Source organism: Neolamprologus multifasciatus, chromosome 16, assembly GCF_963576455.1.
Source record: "Neolamprologus multifasciatus chromosome 16, fNeoMul1.2, whole genome shotgun sequence".
Classification (NCBI taxonomy): Eukaryota; Metazoa; Chordata; class Actinopteri; order Cichliformes; family Cichlidae; genus Neolamprologus; species Neolamprologus multifasciatus.
This window is the reverse complement of record NC_140454.1, coordinates 18,199,936-18,215,281: the sequence shown is the minus strand read 5'-3', so window position 1 is coordinate 18,215,281 and position 15,346 is coordinate 18,199,936. Positions and strand designations below refer to the sequence as shown.

At 38.5% G+C, this 15,346-nt stretch overlaps 1 protein-coding gene across 1 annotated transcript in view; it reads right to left on the bottom strand.

Moving 5' to 3' along the window:
• Positions 1-1,011: 1,011 nt before the first annotated feature.
• Positions 1,012-15,346, bottom strand: part of hs6st3b (heparan sulfate 6-O-sulfotransferase 3b) — an 86,303-nt gene continuing 71,968 nt past the window's right edge. Inside the window, exon 2 of the mRNA XM_085134436.1 lies at positions 1,012-8,135. Within this exon, the coding sequence (XP_084990562.1) occupies positions 7,367-8,135 (769 nt within the window). The 3' untranslated portion in view covers positions 1,012-7,366. The remainder of the gene's footprint in view (positions 8,136-15,346) is intronic.

Genomic DNA, 15,346 nt, shown 5'->3' with positions numbered 1-15,346 from the left:
GTGAAGACCAGTGGGCCAGAATTCCTCCACAATGATAAATGTGACTGATAAAATTATATAGAAAACAATTACTTCAAGTTATTGCTGCTAGAGGTACTTCTACAAGATCCCGCATAATGGGGTTTACTCAGGTTTCCAACACTACTTCTGCATTTTGGCTGGTTTTTGATAAAAAAAAAAAATAATATAAGAGTTTGATATGTCATCTTGTTGTCCACCTTAGGTTGCATTTTCCACAGTTTAGGACATGGTAAAGAACAGATTTAAGAAGAGTTTGAATTTTGCTTTACTCTTGATATGGAAAAAAAGGACTGGGTCACCTTAGAAACCCATGAATCTCCCATCACACACTTTATGTACTGATGTTAATGCCAGAGCACTCCCTGCCTTGTGAGTTCACGTAGTCTGCCACCTTATGGTTGAGTTGTGATTGAATTATTACACGTAATTCTCCACAAGGAGGCAATAAAGATCTGGGATGTTGCTGCTATTATTAGATGCATCAACCAATGCTGCAGAGAACAACAATAAAGAAAGATCTTTATGATTGAAAAATAATGCATTCACAACTACCATAATAATGCTGTTTTGACCTCTTCAGAAATGTCATCCCAACAGCAGCATTTAAATACACACTGTTAATAATATTAAGTATTGAAAAAGTACCCACTCACTAACATGTTTTCTACTGCTAGAAATGAAGAGGTATAAGACTGTCTTTTCCTGTAACATTTAAACTATCTGACACTGATACCATCTAGGTGTTTTAATGAAGATTGTCGACTCTATTTCAAAATAGCAGAATTTATTTAAGAAGTAACGTTTTCAGGCTTAATTAAATCATTAAATGCAACTCTGTCAGAGGATGTTTTAAACGTTAATGCTTCTGTTCACTGACCTGCATTACAAAGCCCTGCAGTGCATCAGTAAGGACATTGAAAAAGAAAGACATAAGCTATAAATATTTCATTTTATACTATATATATGTATATAATATATTCTTTTACATTTTACATTTCCATTTTCCAAAATGACTGCTGGGAAACATCATCATAAAAATGTAGACGTCTTGTGTGGTAGGTCTTACAGAACCGGAAGGCTTGTCAACTAATTACAAGACATTGCATGTTGTGACCAGCAGATGTCAGTCTTTGCCAAAATATATTTCCATAAACTTACCACACAGAGGCTCAACACGAGGACAGTAGAACAGTTGGGTATCATTAGTGTGACGTAAGTTAGGCTATATCTTATTCTGTGTTTGCTGAAGGTCAACGTGATAAAATGAGGATCACTATACATCATGTCTCTCTGTGTGTGTGTGTCTGACAATTCCAGGTGATCCTAAACCGTGTTTTCAAAGCCCAGTGCAGCACATGTAAGTATGCAGTTAAACTTGCATGTTCTTATTTTTACCTGTTTCATTTTGTTTTATTCTTTGAATATAAAGACACTGGCTATGGGGTAAGATACAGTAAAATGCATGTTGTGTATTAGTTGGCATTGTTGCTTCAAGATCCTGGGTTCAAATCCACTGGCTTCCACAGGAATTTGCATGTTGTCTCTAGGTACTCTGGCTTCCTCCCACAGTCCAAAAACACGCACGTTAAGTTAATTGGTGATTCTATATTGTCTGTCTCTGTGACAGCTGGCATAGGCTCCAGCTCGACTGTGAGTCTGAATTTGATGTGGATGGGCAGTAAACACTGTCAGAGATGTTCTTAGAGCTGTTTAGCTTCTGCGTACCCGTTTACGGTATCAGGCACCAGATTTTGCGCTGACAATAAAAGCTGAGGAAGTAAAGCACTGATTTCAAGCAACACGATTATCTTCAAGTCATTACACACTTCCTATGGTTTAACACTGAAGATAATACTGTCATACCATCTGGGTGGAAATGACTTGCTGCTAAAATGCTGAAGTAGCCATATAAACCTGAGGGGACAGAGAAGCTTGGGTATGTTAGTAGAGACACAGCTGTGATATGCAATGTGAGGTGCTTTATGCAGTTAATTCAATACAGCACAGAGGCACTAGGTTTTCATAGAGGAGGGTAATAAATGTACTTCTTGGGTAATATTGTTGCACTTACTGCCAAATTAGTTAGTGTCCCTATTTTATATTTGGTTTCTTTCTTATTTATGTACTTTATCTTTTAGCTATATCTGTTCTTAGTAACTTTGTTCTTATATTCCCTTTTATTGCTGTATAATTAGTGCCCTTAACTTGATGACATATGTGGTACTTTGTTAATAGACTTTTATTTATTGTCTTAACTTTCCTATTTTTATTGTAAACCACTTTGGTGTACCGCTGGTCTTTTAAACGTGCTATACAAATAAAGTTGTATTGTATTGTATCTAATTAGATAACAATCAGGTTTAGTGTGACTCTTTAAAAAATACTCTACTTTCATATTCATACATTAGAGAAAATCCATAACGTCTGCTATTATCTGCGGTTTTCACTTGATATCAACTGGCTTTAAAGAAATAAACATCTACAAGAGGATTTTTCTGTTAAAATTAAAAGTTGCGACAGTATCATAATAAAAACACCACCGTTAATTAGGTGTTATGAAAGCCGTGTACATACTTTGACATATTACTTCCTCATCAGTACAAATGAAAACATTCACTTGAGTATAAACTCTGTAATTATGTATTTTTTAACTCTAAACATACGTCATGTGCAACGTGTCTTTGACATTTTGCAAGACGCACGAGAATTTGTTGCAAGCAGTCTTGCAATTTATTCTGTCAACATACTGTAAGACGACAGTGACTTTTCTGTTAATTGCTTGACTCGTGAACGTGTTGGGCATTAAGCTGCATTAACACAATGGAGGTGTTGTGGTTGAAACTGACTTGTGTAAATTCTGGGGGATGGTTTGTGAATTTTTGAAAACAAGCTTCAGAAAATATTTTTTATCATTACTTTTTTTCTAGAAAATTAAATGCTTGATGGTAAAAATTCCAAAAAAATTCCTCGTCCTATATATATAGTGGACAAGTGCATAAATTAATAAAAAGAAAAATATAAATAGCTGTTAACGAATCCTAGCTTGATAAAACAGCACACATCATAATCTCATGGCCATTCAATGCATTTATTTCAGATGTGTTCAGCAGGACTTGCTCATATTTTTAAGGTCTGACAAGAAAATGGCTGATTAAATATAACACGCCAAATAGCCTTTAGATTGTTTTTTTCACCACAAGACTTTTAATATGTACATAGAAAGTCTTACACTAAGAGTGCTCTCTCCAGCGACACATAAAACCATTTTAAAAAACAGATAAATCAGCTTCTAAGACAGACACTCTTTCATGGACAAGTTCACTGAAATCCTCCTTTAACAACATGGCACATCAGACATTCCTGGGACTAGTGGTTTTAATTTAGAGTGAAAATTCATGCTTTTTTTCATCACTTTATTTACACCTCGCTAATTGGTGGAAAGTCTTTTTAGAATGTCATTTGGTGATGCAGATCTTCAGAAATCACAGCGATAAGGAGCTTAAATTTCACCGGCGTACTCTTGTTTTAATCATTTTCAACAAGTAAACATATATTTTTCTGTGGCCAGAAAGAGATGAAGGGGTGCCGTAGATAAGAGCGCGATGAAGAAAGTGCACCCTGCAACTACAAAACAAAAAACTGGATCCATAAACTGATGAGATCTCATTTTTTGAAAAAACAGATACTCGCCATTTCTAGGTAATGACTTATTTTTAAACAAAATAACAACAGATCCACACAACTATGCCCCCTGTTCCCGTTCCTCCAATATACCAACACACATGCACACCCACGTTATAGAAAACTCGAGTCTGTACAAGTGTTTCATTAGTAGCTATGTGGCGTTTCTGCTCATGCCATCTGTCATGAGGGGAACACTGTAATTCTGCTTTCACACAGCAGTGCAGCACTGCAGTGCAGAAATGGTAACGCTTTATACAATTCCCTAGTGCCGTGTTTTCTTCTACTGCAATTACCTCTGTCCAAATTGTGCAATAAAATTACTATACTGTTAATTAGAGGCTGTAATATAAAGACACAGACATCCTTTTGGCAGCTGATGACGTTAAAAGAAATCAGCTTATGGTTAGATAGCAGTAGAAATGCATACCCTTAGAAGTGCTTAAAAATGCATTTAAACTCTGCAAGATAATATAGTACAATAGGCTTTCGCAGAGCACACACTTTTAGTTGTCATAAAAGCACAGGTGTTACCACATTAAAATCACAGGGACAGGAACCCAATCAGCTATGTGGAATACAGCCAGAGACATCATAAGAGAGTGACATGACACAGAGACGTTGATCACGTCAGCATGACTGGCGCTCTGCAATGAGCTGTTAATTAAGCAATAATACCGTGTAAGTGTGTGCTCACATAAAAAATGCCGGAAAAGAGAAACACTTTGTAGCTCTTGGACAATCACCTACGTTTTAAAACATTAAAAAAAAAAAAAAATCCTATCTATTTATGGCCAAGTGACCACTGATATTAAAATAATGGCTCTCTCCCCATTCATTTAAATAATCTCAGGAGAAGTCTTGAATACTTCCTATGAAAGAAAACAATATGTTGCAAGTAAAAATCCTAGCCAGCAGCTGGCGACTGTTCTGGTTTGGAAGTCTTTAGGAAAGCAACTTTATTGCTTTCTTAAGCTAAGACCTCACTGCACACTTTCCCAGACATACTTGGTTTCATTTGCAAGTTTTAAGTTTTATTAAATACACAGTCGTGTTCATTTTGAAAGTTATTGTCCCAAAATGTGTCAAATAGATGATAAAGCAGGTTGCTAATGCATCTGCTCATCCAAGACAGCTGCATTGAAAAAGCTCACAGCTTCAGGACCTAACCAGTCAGTGATAACAGAATGGCTGTGTCCATCTTTTAGATACTGTTTTCATATTAGATGGTTTATAATTTTTTGGTAGCAGGTAGAAAAACTGTAAGAATCCCATCTTGTTGTAGATGCTAGTTGGCTAACATGCCACATTACTTCACTAGCTTACCTAGATTACAACCTTATGTATTATGGTGCTGATTGCACACAACAATAAATGGTACAACAAGAAATATGTACTGTATTACACACAATTGCTTTTATAACCACAACTCAGCATACTAAAGCTTTCCACACATAAACAGGCATTTTGGTAAACGTAGTCTTTTCTGTGTGTTTGGCCCTTCATCCTCATGTTAACAGTGTTTTAGATAAAAACTCCTTTGAAAACTCAATTTCTGCATTTACACGTGAACACAAAAACAAAGATTTTTATCTCATAACTTTATTTCCCTTCCTGACATCAGACTGTGCTGTTGTGCTATTATTTGTGGGATTTTGATTGGCCAACATTTCTTTATAGTTAGGTTTATTTAAATTCTCTAATAATTTTATAATTATAATTAGGGGCTAGAGTGCCAGGGTATTGTCAATATAATCCAGTGATGAAAAGCACCCATTCAAATAGTAAGTACAGTAAAAAAAAAAAAAAAAAGTAAAAAAGCCTTACTTGTACTTTATTAAATAAAATGTTATGTTACTTAAAGAAACAGTAAACTTAAAACCTTAATGCTTGTTTGGGTGAAAATGTCCTGCAATCCCCATTATCATTAATCAGACACTTAATCAATGTTCCTCTGATACACCACAAATGGCATGGCTATATGAAATCTAAATGCAAATAGCTGTTCCGTGTTCGGAGCTGTAACATGGTTAGGTACACTTGAAACACTTGACTGTTATTAATGTGTTATACACCTCATCTTTCGTCTGCCCCATCCATCCACACACTCGCCGAACTGAAGTATATCCATATAGGCAGGTGTACCCATTCACCTCTAAACACTACACCAGTATACATTTAACACATTTGCTGCACCGGCTGGATGAATCATTCAAACATGACAAAATCAAACAAAAATGTACCGCACGAGGTGTTTTGAAGCAACTGCATTTAGAGAATAAACACGAGAAATTAGTGTTAAAATAGCAGTGTGACTCCAGTGCTGACATTTAGTGAACATTTAATTTGATAAGCACAGGTTGTGACTGAATGAGAGATAAGGAACATAAAAAGCATCACACTGAAGCCTATTTAACCAGATAAAAACATGATGGATTCAAGGGACTGGAAACTATCAGGGAGAGGAAATAACATTTTTTTTTCTCCAACTATCTGCTTTGAGGCTTGTCTTTGTATCCTGGCACTCTGCTGGAGTTAGAGCGCTCTCACTGCCCACAGTGCAGTTGCCGTCAGCTCTACAAATATGTAAAAGCAGCCAGTGTGACGGGGAGGAGCATGGGAACTGAATGCTGATCAACTCATTCACAGTCGAGCCACATACCAGCCACACTGACACATTTCATCACCTGTACTATTTACCAACTTTTTTATCTCTGCAACTGACTACTTCAAAAAGGAATTACTTGGAAAATATGCCTTTTTTCTCCTCCCCCACCACAGATACAATGTTCTACCAACAGTACAGGATAGTGACTGAAGTTATTTTGTTCAGCTGGATGCCATCTAGCTGCTGTGTGACTGCCTTTGTGTTGTCTTTGGAGCTGGGGGGTTAAAGTCTGCAAGGTATTGCGCTTGAGAAAATAAAATATATATTGCACAGCAAACAAAGCAATAGCAACAGACCTTTTTATAATTTGTTTTAAAGGATGGGTACTGCATGCATACAATATGTGAAGTGAAGGTTTCCCTGACTTTAAGTTAAAGGAAAACAAATTCAGTATTTTCACTATTCACTTTGACTCTGTGTGTCTTTTGGAAATCGCTCTCCCCAGTTGTAAGTACAAAGTGGATGTGTGACATGCAACCACCAGTTCCCCTAACACAACTTTCATATGTCATATTTTCTAACAGTTGCAACATACAGTAGATGCTGACTTCGGTGACATTCATCAATGTTGAATGCCAAAATAAACTAAATAAATAAATAAAAAGAACTCAATGCAATGTCTCTAGCAGCGTTTTTTTCCCCTTCTTCTTCTTTTCTTTCACACCAATTTATCATCTCATTCAACAGTTTATAAAGAACCGGGGCGATAATTAATTGACAAAAATAAACAGCATTTAAAGATTAAGACACCAAAGGTACTCCAAGACAGAGCTGCTGCAAGGCTCAAACTTGGCAGTTTTCTTAAAGAAATAGCGGAGCACTCGGATCACACTGAAGCTGACAAAACGGATAGATTCAGCAGACAGGTTAATGGTGAGAGAGACAAAGAGAGACATAAGATGCACAAGAGAGAGTCCAACGTTTCTTTTAACTAGTCCACTGCGAATCTCCATCCACCGTTCTCTCTTGCTCCTCTCTCTTTATCGGACCAGCGGCTCACCAGCGGGCTACTTGGCTCGTGTAGTCCTCGGTGGTGGCTGGGAAGTCACTCTCAGTTTCCTTCTTAAAACCTCCTCCCACTCTCCCGCCTCTGTTGCCACCGCCTCTGTGTTTGGGCGGCCAAGGCCTGACCTGGTCTCTCTGCTCCCGCAGCCAGCGCTTCTCCTCGCGCCTCTTCAAGCGCACTTCCTGGTGCTCCCTCTGGCGGGTGAACTGGAAACGCTGGAGGAACAGGTCCTTTGCATATTCGTACAGCTGCATGTCCAAGTAGTTGAGGTCCTCGATGCGTTTGCGCACAGTCTCGCTCAGGTCCACGTTGGCAGCTCGCGTGCTGTTAATCTGCGTGAAGGCAGAGATGAAGCGCAGGCTGAACGTCCGCTCAAACAGGTACTGGGTCTTACGCTGAAACTCGGTCAGGCCGTAGAAAGCCATGTTCTTCAAGTTGCTCATGGCGCTGCTTAAAAGGATGTGGTTGCGCTGGCTTTCGTTCATGGAGGACAGGTTGTAGCAGCCCACCAGGCTCAGGTCAGCCAGCATGCGGACCTGACGGTTGTTCGCCAAGTTCGACGGGCAGTTCATGAACTCTGTCAGGGTGACGCCGGACCAGTCATCCCCACTGTAGCAGGTGGGCAGCTCGTCCTGGGTGGGTGAACGTCCATCACACATATGGAGGGCGGTCTTCCATGTGGCTCCTCTCTGGACATGTTTCCACTCGCTCAGGTAGCGGGAGACTGGGTCGCGCAGCATGGTGATGTAGTAGAAGTTCCTGCAGCCAAAACAAACACAGTTAGAGAGCTGTGAGCGCATCACTATCACAGAGGGTCGCCCTGCATTGCGCTGACAGATGGTGACTTTTGTCTGAGCATAAAACTTCAAGGTTGAATGCTAATTGGAAAACTGAAACTCTCACTAATGAGGTTGTTACAGTTGGCTTCTATATATTGCCCTTGAAAATTGAACCCTTGCACCGGAGCAATGAATTTACAAAACTGAAATAGGGCTGTTTCCATTCCACAGATTTCTTCCACCTGCCAACACAGAGAATAATTGGGATTCAAGACACAGAGTAACCCATAGTCATGGAGAAAGTGGGTAAAACTGACCCAGCTAAATCCTAAACATGTCATTTTTGCAAAAATAATGAGGTTTCAGCTGTCGCGTTTGAAATCTGTAGCACATTTAAATGAGTATCCTGTTGTTATCAACAGCAGGGCTTATAGAAGAGAACACATCTGATTTGCTTTTTTTTTTGTTTGCTGATGAACAAATGGTAAACACCCCCACACACGACCCAAGTGAAAATGCCAGTAAAAATGTAATTTTCACTCAATATGGAAAACAAAGAACCAATCACGACTTCAATGCATAAGATTGTTGCAGTGTCGACAAAGGTGTATATGAAAAAAAAGAGTGAGTGACAAAGCGCTGTGGTTGACAATCAGTCTCTATACTAATAACATAAAAAGCAGCGACCTATCCCAGCTGTCACAGGGCAAGCGCACAAATTACATAGAAGTAGAAGATTTTAGTTTTCGCTTCACACTGACAACCTACTCAACTGATGCTACGACTGTCCTTCGTACCAGTCTGACCTCTACAAGCAAATGCTGTACTGGAGCTGCATCAAAGCCCATTCAGATGAAAAACAAAGATCAGACAGGTGTTGGCTAGGTAAAGCTTTCCTAAGATGATTCCCCATGAGATTCATGCATATTTAATGACGCTGTCGCCCCCCTGAGAGCACTCCGGGCAGGTAAAGTGGTGTGTTACTTCTGAGATTTCACCCCAAGACCAAAGCAGCTCTCAATGCTGCCTCAGTGCTTTCAGAAGAGAAAATATCTGCACAGTCTTACCCAAGAGTGGGAAAAAAAAGTTACACAAAGAGTTCTCTTTGCTTATTCGTCTGGTAGGATTGAGTACGGGAAAAGGATAAGGGGTTGTGAAGCACTATCTGCACACAATACACTTGGTATACTTTAATTTTTGGTAAACCGGAGGCACTTCCAAGCATGCAGCTGGCATTTCCCCCCCATATTAACATTTTATTAATTCCATTTTAATTAAAAACATTTTAAGACAGAGAGAATATGAAGTTGATCACATGTAAGAATGGCATAAATTCAAAATTGAAGAACATGAGGTTTCATCTTAACAGTGCCAAAGGAACACCACTCCTGAAATGTTACCCAGTATGAGTCAGGCAAGAAGCTGTCATTACATCCCCGGTAGCAGCAGCTGCATACTGGCACTTGCTCCTGGAGTAGGTTGGCTGCAGATACATCCTCATTAGACTAGGGACATAAACACATGCAGCAAGTGTTGTTTGAGTGCACTCGACAGCCCAAAGGTCAGTTGTGTGCACCATCAATGTCAAAATACATCAGGATCAGTGGGTGTGCAGAGCTGTCTCGAGGAGGCTTTCCCTGAGTGATACAGATGGCTGTCGGGGGGGGGGGATACGATTACTTCTGGCCTGTGGTAACACCAGTACCACCCTCACAGTTACTTCTCACAAAAAACAGAAAAAAAAACACACTGTAAGGCTGCTGTAGGAAAAGTGCAGCTTATCTTGTATGGCAAAGTGGCGCCAAATCTTGGAATCCACTTGCCAAGATTTCCCAGCCTATTTTAACATGCCGAAATCCAGAACCCCACTGAACTCTAGTTAATCATGGATCAATAATGGATAAGAGGCATATTGCGGCTCATTCTGCCCCAGAATGCTCATCTCTAAAGGAGGAGGAGCAGCAGCAGCAGCAGCAGCATGACTTCAGTGGAGCACAAACTAAACTGGGGCCATTAAACAGAGATGAAAGAGGAATTTAAAAGTATGGATAAAAATGGAAACTAAAGTGGGGAGTGGAACTGAGTAAGAAGCAGGTGCTGACAGGAATATTAAAGTCCAGCGTAATTTATACAGACGTATATAATGGACATGGAAGAAGCTTGATAGCACATGTCTTGCAGTAATTTGATTCAATGGCTATAAAAAGGTATGTGTTATTCATTTAAAGTTTTTTTTTAATCATAACCTTCATGTTCTCAATAATTGATTAAAGATCTACTTTGAGCATTTTTTGAGAGAACAACACACACTCTGTATCTGTAATCCATACATATTTATTCTAAGCAGGTTCTTGGGCATTCAAAGTGACTCAAAAAACAAATTAAAAAATATATTCGAAGAACTCAGAAAGAATACTAAAAAAATTGTAGTGCTTAGAGTAGTGTGCTGATGTACTTCAGTGGTGGTGTTACAGGGACACATCAAAATATAATGCAATGTTCTTCCCGTGCACAACAAAGCCAGGAAAAAAAACACAAAAAAATACAAACAACCACAACGAAAACAAAAAAGAAGCACAAAGGTTCAGTGCAGAGTTTTAGACTTAGTAGCACGATAGAGCTATGGAGTCTGCTGTTTATTACACACGGACAAAAAGACAAACAGGCCCCATCAAAGGCAATGTCATGGTGATGTGATAGTACTGTATTAGTAAAAACAGGAAACGATAACAGAAAACTTTCTGCATTTTAAAAATCATAAAAAAGGCCTTTAGTTTTAGAGGAAGAATCGCAACCTCCTGAGATCTTGTTTGAGATGCATTTTTAATTTCTCCAAGCTATTTGGGATTAGCTAGACCTGATTAGAATAAAAATTAAAGATAATCTCTGAACAGAAAGTAATTTTAAAAAGGCATCACTTCTTAGGTTGACAGCGAGTTTTTGTGCTTTTTTTAAACATCATAACCCAATAAAGTCACCATTGCAACTATGAAACGCTTTATTGAGCAGAATGAAGCAGAAAGTACAGAAAAACCTAAATGGAATGTTCCCATAAGAGGACGCAGGGTCTCAAGAGGTTAATATTCATGCTAAACCACAAAGCGATAAAGACATTTTTGTTGTATCGTTCCTTTTTGGATGTGAAAATAAACCAGAAACAACTTGTAGCAAAGTGAACGATATATTTTATTTTTTATTCTTTTGGAAAAACATTTCCTCTGTGCACAAAAATCTAATAATTTTCTGTAAGCTTAAAACAGCTTATACATAGTAAATATCAGTATACTCATGCTACACACTCGGAGAGAGAGTGAGAGCATATTTAATACAATCACAACTCTAACATTTTAATGCTCTGTTTTGACCATACTCATTTTAGCAAGTTTAATAGTTCACAGACAAAAACAATAAACCAGGGACTCAGTAACATCATTTTATAGATAGATCAGAATCAGATGGCACTCCAGGATATATCAGAGAGTCGGGTTATTAAAAATGCATGGCGACGGGTAAATTATTGTTGAAATTAGTTTGGATTATGTGGCTATCCATCCAAAACTGACATGAGACATGTTCCTAAAAACAAAAACAGCCTCGTGGAGTGTACAAGAAAAATCAGGGGACTGATTTCATGGTGCACGAACCCTGAATACTTGTATGAGAATTTCATAGCAATCAATCCAGTTGTTCAGTGACCATCAGATCCACCAACCGACTGAAGCTGCCGACCCCTGAAGTGCTGTTCAATGAATATTGTCAAAGAAATGTAACCTCCTAAACCCATACTACATAAAGAAATGGGTAGTTCCAGCCTGAGCCGGTGACAGTGAACAGACAACTGGCTTTTAATTGCCTGTAATTAGCCTCAGTGACACAATTCCAGCCCACTGCTTCTCCCTGATTGCAGGCTGCTGAAAAGGACATTTCACTTTCAGCCTGAGCTCATCTTGTTTGAAAGTGGACAAACTGAATTCACTTATCAAGACATTCGTGTGTGGGAGTTGGATATTGTTGTAGGTGCTTGAGGGTGGGCTAGACAATAGGGAAAAGCAAAACAATATATTGCTGTGAGCCGGGCAAAAAGTGGTTCAGAGCAAAGGCTAACGCACTGAGCAGTAAATAAGTAAAGACGGACCAGGTCCCAGTACAACAATAGGACTGACTAATGCTGTTGGGATGTAGACGTCGTGCTTGTGTGATAGGGAGTGGTGGTGGTGGTGGTGAAGCGGTGCTTTTGCATTGGGTGAAGGCTCTTACCGTCTCTTGACTTCTCTGATTTATTCTCACAATGTAACAGCCTTGATTTCTCTCAATTATTCCTCTGTGGTTCAGGAGCATCAAGAATAACATTGTTTTACATCTTTTTACTGATAATATATGAACATATTTCCCATCATGAAGCCACCACAGTCAAGACAGTCAGTTGGATTATGGAGGACATGTAACATCAATCTCTGATTGTTACAGTCACATAGTGAGGATGAAAACAGCAGAATCAAAATGTCATTCTCCTATTTGGCAGCATCTTCCTTATCAGTCTGTTCAAAATATCTCAGTGCTTGTTGTTGTCCGTCTATTTTAACTCTGCTAAAACTCACCACTTAATTTAATACCTTGCCTCATATGAGCCGGGGTGTATTTATGATTAGCATTACACTGCCTGATCCCTGCAAGACTTTAAAGATTATAAACGAGTGTATCACATTTAATGTCTCTTTAATTACTCTATATTCTAGAGAATTTTAATTTATAGGTTCATATTCATCTTTACTACTTTTCCCGCTGTATGTTCTGTTGTGCTCATCTCCCCTGTGTCACTTTGAGCCTCTCAACATTTTAGAGCAGCAGCCAGGAATTGTGGGTAGGGTGAGTGGAGGGGATAAAACGCCTCAAAGGGCCCCAGCCACATTCGTTAGTCAGATGTTGAAGTTACGTGCCACTCGTCTACGGGGGCCATTAAGGGGCTCTCGGTAAACTTCGTGCTATGAGCGATGGGAACATTAACGCATAATGTTCGGCTGAAGTTAGAGCAGAGAGAGGCCTGCGCACTTCTGTGCCGTAACCTCGACGTGATTATAAGCAATATTCAAATCAACCTCACATCTTTGGTTTGTTGAGCAATTCAAATGAGTGAGGTGTTAAGCCATGATACATGAGTGCTGTTTCCACTCGTTACTAATTAACCAATCAGACCCTGACTTAAGCCCCAGGCTAGTGTATGTAATTTCTACTGGGGAAAGAAAAAAAAAATCCGAAATTTAGTCAGTAACAGCTGCAGAACTGCAAGGTGAAAGTGAACAACCTCTGGGCACTGCAGATGAGAGAAACTTGGGAGAACTTTGAAATAAAACAAGTCTCCGTTTGCTTATTATCAGTTGAGAGTGTGACTTGAAAAACTCAGTCAAAAGCTGAAAATTTAATTTCCACATGATCAAAACTGGAAAAAAGAGACTGAACAACAATCAGGAGTGACTAGTGAGTGACACTGAAGTTATGCTCTAAAAAGTCTCACCCGCAACTCAACCAAATTTGATGCAGAGAACATGAAGCACTACTTCCATTTTGTTCCTATAGTTAGCCCCCTCTGTGTTTGTGCCATGCTTGGTGATCTTAGCAAGTGGTGCCAGATGCATTTTAGAGCAAACAAGGGCTGAAAACCCGAACGTGGGTTTCTAGGAAGGAAGACGGCAATAAGCAGCCATTACTGGGAATAAGAGCTGGTTTCTGAGACAAAAACCTGTTACAAAGCAAACAACAACCAAATCAAAAATCAAATAAAAACAATAGTACTTACAGAATAAAAAGTAATAAAATTATAAAAATATAAAAAATGCTGTCAAACTCACCAATCTTTGACATTATTAATGGTGTTTTCTATCCATTTTTTAACAAAATATGTTTGCAACAAGGTGGAGAGAGTTTCTGAAACCCTAACATACTTTTTTATTTGACATAAAAAAGTATGTCAAATATTCCAAAAGACCAATCACATTGAACAGATACCAAAAGTGAAGAAGATGAATTAAAAATTAATTAATATATAATGTCCAAAGTCTAACATCTGCTACCAGCTTTAAGGGTCATAATGGCAACTTACAGTACACACGCGGCACGTGGATATTGCAGTATTATTAAATATGTCTTATTAACGCCATATCAATTCTTACTTTTTAATTATCAAAATGATCAACACGAGTACCTGTGTATTGGATCACTGTCTTAAACAGCTACCTCCTGCAAAACAGTAACAAAAACAATTAATAGAAAAGTAACAGAACAACTCTTTAATTTGCGTCTATGGTGGAAAAAAAAAAAAAAAAAATTTTCTACTTGTGGTCTGTCCTCTTATTCTTATCTTTTCATCTGTTTTCTCACCACTTTGTCATATTACACATATACTCTTAAATAACAGTAAAAATGAAAACAAAATTAATTAAATTAAATCAAAAGTATAAACAGAAAAATAAAACTAAGATGAGCCTGTAGAGAGTCTGTGTGCATTTATGGTCCTGATTCTGACTGCAAGAGCTACCAGACATGACAGGCATTAAAAAGGTAATCTAGTCCCAGCAAGAAGCAACCCAGTACTGCATCATTTTAAACTAAAATAATTGCTAGCAAATGATGACATAACAAACCAAACAAAAAATAACCACAGCCCTGAAAAACAAACCTGATGTAGTCGGTAAAACGTTAGTTTAATTTTTAAGCTAATGAAAAAATTGCTTCATGGTGAATAAATAATATCTAAAAATGGTCCGTGTGTACTTGAACTTTATTGCTCATATTTGTTGTGGAAGAGTCAAAAAGTCCAAACTCACACTGAAAGGCTGTTAGCAGCTGCTATTAGTGGACAACATTAGCAGAGACAAAAATAGAAACAGAAGGTTTAATGAGATTAGCTGTGAATAGTAAAGAAGACCTCCAAACATGCGCGGTTAGTACAACATCTTGCAGCTCATGTATATTAAATTATGGCTGGGTTTTTTTTCATGATATTGAAATTCCACAGAGTGTAAAAAAGCCTCAATAACAATATTCAGCACTGCCACTCAAAACATACCATACATTGAGATAAATATCTCTAGGAGTGGACTTCTGAAGACACAGTACAGGGTACAGTACTCCACATGAATGAGTATCCCTGTAATTTTTCACCTCAGTTGACTCCTGCCATTTCTCCTCTCTGCT